This window comes from Pogonomyrmex barbatus, unplaced genomic scaffold, assembly GCF_055798465.1.
Source record: "Pogonomyrmex barbatus isolate J1 unplaced genomic scaffold, ASM5579846v1 scaffold8, whole genome shotgun sequence".
Classification (NCBI taxonomy): Eukaryota; Metazoa; Arthropoda; class Insecta; order Hymenoptera; family Formicidae; genus Pogonomyrmex; species Pogonomyrmex barbatus.
In genome coordinates, this window is record NW_028297182.1 from 3,101,515 (window position 1) to 3,114,224 (window position 12,710).

At 43.5% G+C, this 12,710-nt stretch overlaps 1 protein-coding gene across 1 annotated transcript in view; it reads right to left on the reverse strand.

Moving 5' to 3' along the window:
- Positions 1-89: 89 nt before the first annotated feature.
- The window catches only part of mthl1 (adhesion G-protein coupled receptor methuselah-like 1), a 132,494-nt gene continuing 119,873 nt past the window's right edge, over positions 90-12,710 (reverse strand). The window contains exon 7 of the mRNA XM_011644201.3: positions 90-7,951. Within this exon, the coding sequence (XP_011642503.2) occupies positions 7,618-7,951 (334 nt within the window). The 3' untranslated portion in view covers positions 90-7,617. The remainder of the gene's footprint in view (positions 7,952-12,710) is intronic.

Sequence of the window (12,710 nt, forward strand, 5' to 3'; positions counted from 1 at the left end):
TATTTTATTTATAACCTTGTGATCTATGTTACCTCATATTCTGTCCTTAGGTGATTATTAAGATGGGATAAATAAAATATGAAATACAATTTTGTACTAAATTTTTTTTTCTGTGTTTACTACCATTAATATAATAGCAAATACTGTTATATCGTATAGGAATGGTGTACGATCAGTTACGACCATTTGTATAAATTGTTTTTTTCGCTCGCTATTATAATAACTTCATTTTTATACGATTAATGTGACCTTATTGATAAGATACATAAGACTATTAACACTATTGTCTACGTTGTATAGCCTCCGTTTTCTCGGAAAATTGATTTCGCACATACAATTTTTTTCATAATAAAGTTTTGGCCTTAAACACTAATCAATTATTAAACTCGCATTACTTGGAGCCCGATATCGTATTTAATGGCAGTGAAACCGATTTCGTATGTGAGATGTAGAAAAAGGGTATCAAAGTGCCGAGTTAGTTTACTTTCGCTCCATTTGGAAATGGACGTATACTATACAAATACACCCACGTTAAATTCGACGTTCGACAAATTAAAACAAATCCAATTACGTATAAATGTAATTATTCGTGTTTGCTGCGTCGCGAAATTATTGTATAAATAATTGTTTGCAAATTAATATAATTACGCTGTCGTCAATCAACGTATTATTTGTTCATTTAATTTCTTTGCAGCTTTTTGCGCTCTAAATAACAAATGGGAAAATGATGTTCGATCTCGACATCGAATTTTAACGGGGCACATTTTACAACATGTAATCTCGCGCGTTGCACGCAGTTATCTCTTTCGTTTATATTCGTTGACGACACTCGCGATATACTTTCGCGTCGAGTCTTAGCGAACGATACTTGTCGTTTCGAGTCTCAACCGTACGAAAGATCGAGCCGCGAAAGGTCCAAAGTGTAAATACCTTAGATACTACTCGTACTGGCAAGCTACCGTATATATGTTGCTGCGTGTCTAAATTGGTATCGCTACTATCTTTACGTCAACAATCTACTTCGAATAAGTTACTTTAAGGCTACTTCCTCGTCGTCGAATTATCTTAATATTTCGTACACTTTCTTAGACACTATCGTCGTCGAACGGGCTTAATATACAAGCGTATTCGTCGTGCGGCGAACAATGCGATTCAAAAAGCCGGCGGTGAAGAAGGCGGCGAACAATTTTAATCGATCACGTTTCGTGCGAATGCACGAGTAATATCCAAGCCCGATACCTGTTGCTTCATGTTTCGCCGAAGGAAAGAAACTGCAGTTTAAACTGATCAAGCAATTTTTTGCGTTCTTCCAAAAGGTTTGCCAAATTTTGCCAATTGCATTAGCAAAATGAGAAAATAAAAAAAAATGATGATTACTTTCAAGAACGTAAGAGTTATACATCCGATGAAAATAAATTTAGGCTGATAAATTTAGGAAATATAATATATTCGATTTGCTAACTCCGAGCTAACTCAAGCGCGAGGGAGAAAAAAGCGTGAGAGATAAAAAGAGATAGAACTGAATCGAGTCGGCAAATCGAAAACGCAAAAACCGCTTTTCGACAATTAGCTCGAGCGCAGATTTCCTTTAATTTGACCGCATTGATTCTCTCTTCGCAGGACGAGCGTATAAATATATCGCAGTGACTTAACGTTAAGTTAAAGAGTCTAACATCTACGGTGTGCTTAGTTTGGTGTGAAGAAACAAAATGTCAATTATACACTAATAATATTAATTATAATAACAGTAAAAAATAAAATAGCAATAGTATCAGTAGTAATGTGATAACGATATAATGCGATAATAATAATAATAATAATAATAATAATAATAATAATAACAATAAGGATGATATCTACAAGACTGCGATGATGAGGTGATGATGAATTACGGATGCCATCGTGTGGCGGTGACTTGCTTACAAATGTGTACCTTTAAAAATAAGTAACGGTTCCTTAAATTATTGTGTGGCGGCATAAGAAACGAACTACTCTACTCGCCGTGGTAGTCTTACTGACGAATCGTTGTGCGCGATGAAATATGCTATAATCATTCTCTCGGTTATCTCGGACGCGATCGTATATATTGTTACTCCTTTTATTTCTAATGACGTTGCTGTATCGTCGATACGCTAATTTACATACGCCACGCACTGTCACGCTATTAATTAATCGTCGCGACACATATACGCACACTCACACGCTAACAAACGGATGATTAACGTCGCCGGCACGGCCGCCTGATTTTCCCGTGCTGATTTTTCCCCGAGAACGGAATCGCGGAAAATCAATTCCTCACGAAAAGACGATCAATCAGCCATGCTGAGTTCTTTGATGAAGGCTCGAGAGAAGAGCCGGCCGAGCCACAACGTCACTTCGCAGTCGCACAGGCTACAAACAAAAAAAAAAAAAAGAAGGAACTAACGAGATTTTCCGGGACGGCCTGATTCTGATCGCGAATAACTCGATTTCTCAAAGCTGGACAAGCGAGTTTGCGCGTGTTACAGGATAATTTGCAATCATCATCTGAAACGTTTAGGAGCGTCATTCTTACGAAAGAAACAAGAAAGATAATAATTTATTAAAACTTTTAATATTCAAGAGATTAATAAATTAATTATATTGAATTGATTACCAAGTTTGAAATTAGAATCCAAAACTAAAATTAAAAACAATCTAAAATTAAGCCAAAGATAAATTTGTCTCGCGATAATGGCTTTTGTGGCTAATCGCTAACAACTTAGAAGCTATCTCTGTATTTCTTTCCTAAGAATTTTTATCGCGGATTTATTCGCGAGGAATCTCTTCGTGACGTTTCCGTAACGCTAATCTCCCTGTAATGCTCAATCTCTGTCTACGAATGGCTCGTACTTTTTAAGAAATGCAGGATGATTTCGATGATTTCGCAAATTTATTCCTTCCCACGCAAAAATGAGACATTCTCTCGCGACGGTCTCAGACAGTCCCGAGATTACGATAACGACGAATGCGCGATTTCAGTCTCTTTCTTAAATGTACGTAAAACACAATGACTTTCCTAATCCCTACATTTCGACGTCCAGTGAGTTGAACGCCAATCTCGTATGCCAAGGCTCGAAAACTCGGGCGAGGTTTCGTTCATAATCCTACATTCGGCCATACCGTACGGCTAATTCTATTTTAAATTGGTTTCTGATCGACAATCATAATTCCGTGCGGTTAAAAAGCGCCATTGTTCTCCGTTACGTATCGTATCGCTCGAGACGAAATGCTTTGTCCTCATACCGATGTAAAATGACTCCGCGTATATACCTTCTCATGCTGCGATACGTCTGTCCGAATGTATATAAAACAAAACGAGCGCCATTGATGATCGTCACGATGAGGTCTAAAACAGCTCGCGCAGCCCGTTCATTGTCGTTTAAATTAAAGTTTAAATTTCAGACAGACAACAAAAAACGATGACAAAATTCTAATGGAGCGTTATTAATTTTTTAGTTGTGTGCGCAAAAGTCGTAGACCCAAAGAATATGAGATCGATAAAAGAGCAAAGAAAAAGCAGTTGAAGTAAAGAACAAGCGAGAGCTTTTCTTCTAATTTCATTTCACGCTTATTCTCTACGTTTGTATAATATATAAATTCGAATAAAAAGAGAAACTATACTATGTTATTTTTCCATTTATCCTCTACACTCGTTTTGGAAATTTGGAAAAGAAGCACTCGCACGTGCCGCAGCTGAAGGATCAAAACTCGAGGAAGCCGATCGAGAGCTTCGTCGTCGTCCGGCTCCTCTTTGCATACGCGATTCGGCGTGTTTCGAACGCCGCGTTTGGAAGGCATTTCAAAAGGCATTGAATTCCTAGTGTGTATTGTCACGGGATATTGATATCGATTACATGCCTTGACCTACCTACACGTGATTCCGTTTACGTACGCCTCACGATCATAAGCCCGACTTGACGGGAAACCGATGTCCCGTTTCGCCTCAAAGAGCGCCGGATGTAAAGCGATCCGAGTCTGTATAACGTACGAATAATCATTGCTCTCAACGAGAGAAACGCGTCTCGTCATGCTAAAAATCGCTCGAAAAATTGTAAAGCGAGGAGAGAGGTCGACGACCGGTAAAATTCGTTGTATCACCGAGCGACTCGTGTCACGATACTTTCACTAATACTAAGAAAAAAAAAAACAGAATTCTCCAAAATGACAATTGCGCGATTAATTGCATCCTAATTAGTTTCGTGTATTTGATGCGGTAGTATCTCTGGCAGTATATAGAGCTTCGCGGGAGTCCTTCTAGAATTCTCTTCCACGAAGTCCTTCTTCGGCATATCCGCTTCCCTCGTCGGAAAGTTAAACGAGGAATATTCATAACAACAAGGGATATCGAACCGTCTTGATATAAAAAAAAAAAAAAAAAAAAAAAAAAAAAAAAAAAATAAAATAAAAATAAATCTCCGAAATCTTTTCCTTGAAAAACGCGTTGCGTTAAAATAACTGAAAACAAAAATAATTGAAAAATTATTTTACGAAATTTTATTGCGGAAATAAATGACTCTTCGTACTTCGCCCGTTCTTCATTCCGCGATATAGTATTTCCCCGGCCAAATACTGATCGAAACTGATATTTGATTCCTTTTATACGAGAGAACGATTGGATGGAGAAACGTTGCGTAAAAGGACGATCCACTCTCGAGCAGTCGCACAAACGGATTATTCGCGTGCGCGAAGCGACATACACATCGACAAATTGCGAGGTACGCGAATCGCGTGCGGAACGTTTTTTACATGCCGTACGCTCCGCGCAATGCGGCGGGGCTCTTTGTTTTTATTTCTTCCTCTTTTTTTTCCCCCCCTTTTTTTCTTTTGCGTACTCGGTACCGAACTGGAACAGGACGGTTCGACTCGATCAGTGATAAATTGTGAGCTCGAGAGCCACGATGTCGCATGTTTAATGCCGGAGCCATCCTGCCGGGATCCGGCTAACGACGTCGATGCAGATTTATGCTAAGGAAAACGGAAAAACGATTGCTCGATAACAGATTCGATAACATCCGATGAATAATGAAGGAAGGACGACGACTCGAAAGAAAACCCCCATGATGAATCCCCCTCCCGATCGTCCTTTGGTAATTCGAGGCGCAACGGACGCGAGGTAAGGAGGCTCGTCGTTTCGTCTCGAATTCTCGTAATCAAATCTCGAGAGAGCGTAATCATCATTTGGCTCAAAAAGAAACCGTGTCTTCACGTTTTTTGCTCTCGTCGAACGTTAATATTTTACACCGCTACGTCACGATTAGACGTAACGCGATACTTTCTTCCTGTTTCAGTTCGGAGAATTTTATACCTTTGATAAAAATCACGCACAATTCTCAAAATATTCGAATAGCGAAGATTATATTGGATTACGCGGTACGCGGATTATATAACGAATTATTTTGGCGTAAAAAATTACATTTTCGTTAGAAACTGGCCTTCGAGAAATCTGTCATTAAAATAGTGAAATCAGAACGCAAAACTACAGCGTAATAGCGTAGCTACGATGCTCCATTGTTAAAAGTGATTAATCTCACGGAGAGATACTTGCGCTCGTCGCGAGCCGATATTATTAATATCAATGAATATCGTTGTCCACTGGAGAAAAAAAAAAGATTAACTCGCGTCGATCATAAATCACGCATTGTTTCTGCTACCGAGGTCCGAAGAGTACGCGTCATTGTCTGCTCTAGCGGCGTGGAGCCGTCACAAACTTTGATTTATGAACGATCCGAATAGGAGCTGCATAAAGACACATTTAACATTCCCGCAATTCGCAGAGAAATAAATTTTGAACACTCAATTCTCCTTTTCAGGGCATAAATTTTTCAGGGATAAATTTTTAAGGGCAGGGCCTTCGAATCGTATTCAGATGGCGATGGAGCGTATCAGACACGCGATCGTTACATTTTGATAGTAATTAAGTTCGAGCAGCGCGGTTACTCGACTAATTAAAAAGACATCAGGAAGGCTCGAAATAGAAGTGTGCCTTTTAAACATTTATGTTGCCCGAATTAACACCCGTCGCTCCGAACGTTCTGCACTTCTTCTCGCGTCGCGCTCGTGATAGATACGTCGAATGTATATCGGACATCTGTACAGTGTCTCGTCGGCCAGAGGGCCTCGAGTGCGCGAAAGCGTCAAACTCAAAGTGAAATATCGTAATTCAAAATCCCCGGCGATGATTCGAAATAAATCTGAAATAAATCCGTGATAGATTCACAGATACAAAGATACTGCCGGTAACATTTTATTCGTATTCCTTTCTCATATTATTACGTATGTTGCGCGTAGGAGGAAAGGAAAGGGGATAAAAACGTACGCGAAAATGCTCTAAAATGCGAGATTGACGTGAGAGATACGAAAGAGTTTTCTGTTAATTGCGCGCGGTGAGTAATTGCTTACGTCAGAAAAGATGGATCGCGCGGCGGTAAGTCCGCGGCAGTGCCAAAACAGGAATGGACGAATTAGCGTTCCCGTTCTTTCGTCAGCGAAATTTCGCGATCTATCTTAGTCGGCGCGAGCGTACCCGGGTTTCGGATCCGATGACTAGGAGGAAGTGCGTTTGCCGCTGGTTTCGCGCGATCTGATGGATCGTTGCTGGTCGGCCCCGGTCGAACGGGCGAACAAGCGGTTCCGGAAGTTACCGGCCACCGAGATTTCAGATAATATCGCGTACGCGCCACTGATTTTCCGATTGTACTCCGCTCGACAGATGTTACGAGACGGTGGATTAACGACTGTTCCGCCTATCTTCTCATCCATGACAGGAAAATGAGGTCTCACGTGACTTACACTTGTACACGCATTTAAACGCTGCGTCATCCGTTTCTTTGCTATCGCCGTTCCCTCTCTACGACTCGTTCTCTCGAATGGAAATTCGCGTTTTCGAGATGCGACGAAATTTTACGGCCAGAACAGAGTGTAAATAATTCTCGTATTACTGTACAAAATTGCGACGTTTTGCGAGAACTCAAACAACGAGAAAGTGCAGTACCTAAAATACGTCTGGAAGGCGCCCTAAACATTCTCCCCAGACATCTCCCGGACCTCCCTCGAACTCGCGTATTGTCTGGAAAATGTCGGTAGGAAAACATTTTCAGTGAGATTTCTCGACCTTTGCGGGTCGACGAACTGGAGAGGAGACCCACTTACCGAATCGATCCTGCGAAAAAATATCCTCAGGTTGATTGTCAAATGCAAGCATCGCCGACAATCATTATCATCACGCGTGACACTTGTCACTTTGTTCGCGGAGAAAAAAAAGGGATCTTCTTACGAATTGCACAAAATGAGAATGATGCAAATGATTCGCCAACGCAAAGTGCAATGACTGGTCTCCCGTTAAAATGAAGATTACTCGTGGGTCGATTACTCCGTTACGACCCTTTCGCTCATCGCATCATAAGTTTCTCGTCGCGGAAACTTCACCAAATGGCGGAATTGCAGCCGCGAGCCAACCTTTCGGTGGCTCCAATCACAATTCAAATCGGATTGCTCCCTTCGCGCCTGCCTTCGAGCGTGTGATGACTCTCGTATCGATGACTGACGCGTAAATTCCGAGCGCCGGGTAATGTAATTCCCGGTTCACGGAGAGTCATCCTAGCAGATGGTCTCCAATGGCGCGGTCTTGGTGCTGGGATTTTGCGTCACGCTGTCACCCATGCTGGGCATCCCGTGGCTGGTCGTGCTGTGGCCGTTGCCCTGCCTCCCGGCGTTGGTCTGCGGGTTCCTGCTGAAGAATCGTTTGAGCGCGGCTCGAACCTGCGGCTGGCAGCCGACCGCCATGAAGATCAGCACTCCCTGGAAGGCGTTTATCATATCGGTGAAGTACCAGATGTACTGCGGACCGCCGACCGCCCATGAGACGACGTCAGCCACCCAGGTGATACCCATCACGATCACGAGTTTCATGCATATGCGGCCCAGCGTCGCCCTGAAAGCAGAGACAAACAGGAATATTTAAATGTGAATATGCGACTGTATGAGATATTTTGGAGGAAATCAGAGAGAGAGAGAGAGAGAGAGAGAGAGAGAGAGAGAGAGAGACGCTCATTCGGAATTCCGAGATAGCGGATTCTCTTCGAGTACCTCCGAGACAATACGACGACGACGACGACGACGATGACGTTGATGATAAGTGAAATAGTGATAATGGAACGTCATGCGTGGAGAGGCTCTGTAATTTCAGCCGAGCTATCGGTTAGTCCGCACGTGTGAACCGGAGAGGCCGCGAGGCACGAAAGATCATGAGTGGAATTGATTGTAATAGCCCGGTTGACATTTCGCTATTGTTTACGGCACGATCGTTGTGTTAGCGACGTCGCTGAATGCGATACTGCAAGAAATTATTTATCGCGCTGGGAGACTCTCCGTGACGGTCAATAAAGCGATCGTACGCCTCGCCACACGTGACGTACGTAATGAATGTAAATGGTACGCGACTAATTGACATTGTTTATTTGATATGCGAGACCGTGCCTCATCTCGTTATAAATAATAGGCGATCGAATAATCGAATTATAAATTGACGCTTTTCTCACTGGCGTTTAACTATTGACCGATGCCTGCGTTACTTTTCCTCTCTTTCGCCGCATGTAAAATATGATTCGATCGAATCTGCGAATTTCGAGAATAAAACGTAAGATAGCAACGAGAATCTCAAGTTTAGAGATGGAATGTTACAATAAAAAAAAAAAAAAAAAAAAAAAAAAATCCCGCTTCGGTTCAAAAGTGCCGTCGTTATCGTTATCGTTACCAAGCGAGTGATGCGAGTGACGCGGTTGCGTCGGCGGCATCAATTCGACGCGCTCTGCATCCCGTGCGTAATATATGCGTCCCATCGCACAAGTCGAGGAAAGAGCCCCCTCCGAAGAGTCAAAGCGTTATTAATGTGTCCCGTCAGAATATTCGCGGCCCGTAACAATGTGCACGGCGGCGGGCGGGTGTATCGCAGAATTACGGTGTCATAATGTCGCTCCGCCGCGCGCGGGCCGGCCGACGTTATCCTGACGCGGTCGCACGTCGATCGCACCGCCGAGAGAATTCTATTTTCGTTGGCGTTGCTAATTATTATGAACGGACCGCGTGCAGTCACTCGCGGCCGTCGCGAAATCCGCGGCGGAGTCCCGGAGGGGAAGCGGTAGCGTCGAAAATAACGTCGGGGGAGAAAGAGACGACGACGAGACGACGATGACGATGGCGTTGAGAATGATTTGGAAACCCCATCGATGGAGATAAGATTGAGGGAGGATAATTTGGTAACGCGAGTTTTTCTCACGAGGGTGTCAGCAATTTAGGCAGAAATTGAAATAATCATTGGTAAAGCGTGTTATGTCATTTTAATTGCGCGAATTTTTACATAGTGCATAAAGGGCTGCTATTGTAAATGAGCGCTGAAAGAATTTAATTGTTTCTTAAGAAAGATTTGAATATTTCTTCCCTTTTCTCGCACTGGTTTTACATGTGAATGGAAGAATATGCAAAATAGTCTAAATAATTATTTAATAAATTTTCTTGTGCATTTAATTATTATGCGAAGTTTCAGGATATGAAGTTCCAGAGACTTCTATTTTTAAACATAAATACAAGGGAAATAAAAATAATTCCTCTCCACTCATTTGTCGCATTTTCATGTATTTTTTCCGCACTAATGATGTAGAAAATCAAATTTTACTTACTTTTCTAAAAAACAGACACAATTACAAAATAAGTACGAGAAATTCTGGAAACTTAATTTCTACAGTTGAAAGCTAAATGCAAAATAATTGTAATAGGAATTGTAGAATACATCTTGTTTCCGTGACGTGGAAACATTTCATTGGAGCTTCCGTCCCGAGAAGCGTGATATTACCTTCGCCGATGTATCCGCACGTGAATTTCACCAGATCGCGAGCGGACGTTGGCAAATAAACGAGAGAAAAAAAAAAAAAGGTTTCGGAATGTGGCCGAATAAATGTGATACGATCGATCATGACAGCTGTCACGCATCGCGAACAAAACGCGACCGGAAGTAGGATGTATCGACCGGAGTGTGTGGATGCAAAAAAGTACGATATCGAGGGTCAATATTATGAGCACGGCAAACAACAATAACCGGAGAGAATTCCTGCGGGAAGAGTGGGAGAGGGGAGGTGGGTAGGGCAGGGGGAGAGAGGTAAAATGCGAGCGAACGAGGTGGAATCCACACGTGGAAGCTTCGTAAATATTGAATCTCGCTGCTGCACCGGTCTCTCTATGGCCGGGTCCGGGTAACGCGAGACAATAAGGCGACGGAACGGGAAGAACAAATGAGAGAGCGCGCGGAAGAGAAACGCGAGAGTTCCCGAGGAGGCAACAATACGGTCCCTGTGGCGCACAAAGGACTCGAAGGAAGATGTCCATTATCGAGGACCGAGAAAACGGGAAAGGGAAATGCGCGCGATTGCCGTGGCTTTTTCCTTTTCGCTTCCTCCCCCTCCTCCTCCTCCTCCTCCTCCTCCTCCTCCTCCTCCTCTTCCTCTCGTCGTCGGGCAAACAAACCGAATGAAGTCGTTACAAGACGCATCTGTACATACGTGACAAAAATCCATTTTCTAAATATAGAGTTGCATTCCTGGCCGTTCATATTTGCAGACGAACGGATCGGCGGGACCGGAGTACTTGCGCGGTTGTTGGGTCTTTTTCATAAATAATGCGGTTTTCACAGCTGTATGAAATACAGCGGCGGATTAAAGGGGGAACAATCGACGTCGCGTTTCGCGCTATTTGTAAGGCGAACTCGATCAGCCGTGATTTCGCTGAGATTTCGCGCTTCCGCGCATTTACCGCGCTCCTCGTCTTCGAGAGGGGAGGAGAGCGAGAGGTGATTATCTCGTTTAATCGACGGAGCAAAAACGATGGACGATATTGGACGAGTCGCGCGCGAAGGAACGAGCTTAAAGCTCAGAAGACGAAAATGACGACGGCGACGCCGAGGGGTCGAGGGGCGGAGGGGCGGAGGGGCGCGGACGAAAAACGATCTGAAATAGACAGCCGCGGGGAGCGTTTATGCGCGTTTATTCGTGGTTGCAAAATAAATGTCAATCTTCACGGACGGCAAGAATGGCGGAAGGTCCGCGAACTCGACGTCGGAGTTAATTGACACGAGTAGACGGCCGGGAGAAATTTGCGCGTCCGCGCGACGCGATGACTTGGGAAATATCAAATACGGCTTGATGCCGCTAGAAAGGGTCGACGACTTCGAATAAAATTTTAACCATCGCCTTGTTTACTCCCGTCGTCAGGCGGCTTTCGAAGTTTCTTGACGTTCGCGCAGTTAATCATTCATAAGTCATACGTTCATAAGGCATATGCTATTTTTAGACACGCCTGGCTTTGCAATCAACGCGCACAATTCGCTATGGTAAGGAATGCAATCGTCGCGCAGCGAAGCCTTCTCCAGAGATTCGCGGAGACATGTATCTAGATATACTTTCCTCTACAATCGTATTGCAATTATATTGCTCGTGACCAAAAATATACGTAAAAGAAAAAGAAAGAGGGAAAACACGTAGAAACACGGAGCAAATAAATATGGACAAGTTACGGAGGTGGTATATCGGCTGCAATGATAGTGATATAAAAGTGCGTTACGTCTTGCCGGCGGACACGTTCGCACTTGTAAATCTCGCGCTCGCGGTTTCTAGTACTTTCCTCCAAGAAACTTACACACGTGGAAAAAGGCGCGATATAACGTGAGAGAATCCTTCTTCCCGCTATTTAAACGCGAAGTCACGAAGCGACGGCTTACGGCCGACAGCCGCAGGCAGGTATCGCGGAGAGAGCACTATATAAGTATATTTATATACGACTCCTCTCTCTTTCTCTCCCTCGCCCTTTCTCTCTCTCTCTCTCTCTCTCTCTCTCTCTCTCTCTCTCTCCCTCTCGTTCTCTACGCGGAGACTATTCTCGCGCGGTCGTGAGTACAGAAATACTGTCGCGTGTTCTCGGACGTGTGGGATAGGCGTCAGCATAAAATATTTTTTGCCGGTGAAAATCCAGCTATCTCGGCTGTGAGACGAGGAACCGAGGAAACACAGATCTCCACTTTGCGCGACCACGAGAGGAAAAAGGGCAGCGGCGGCGGCGGAGATGCGAAAGTGCATGGGACTTGGCGAATTGGATCCGCACGTCGTGCTCGTGCGACAGTTACCGCGAGTATTTCATATCTTGCGTTTATACCCCCGTGGTCACCATCGTGTCGTCTTTTATCAAGGGATAATTCTAGCCAGCTTCTCCTTCCTCCGGCAAATGTCGTCAAATCGGACGTGACGTCCGTACGTTATTTGGCGCCGCTCCGAAACTATCCGGCGTTGGCGACGTGGCGCGAGACGTTTTAAAATGTCAGAGAATCGTCCCGTTCAACGAGAATTTTTATCGCGGATGTGTATTATATTATATTTTGTAATTATGCGACACGTCCGACAATTCCGTCACTCCGTTTTATACGGCTGTCGATTACGATAGCCCTTCAATTTTTAATTCGTTTCTTATAATTATCACAATTGCATCTATCGCGTCCGAGAATAAACGTAGAAAAGTTGTTAAAATATTGATGATTGAAATATTTATTTTGATGCTTATATTCATATTATTTGTCAATCTTGATTTTATTTTTGAACTACAATCACAATGCTCACATTTGAATTTCATCGAACAATCTCCAAAATCAAATT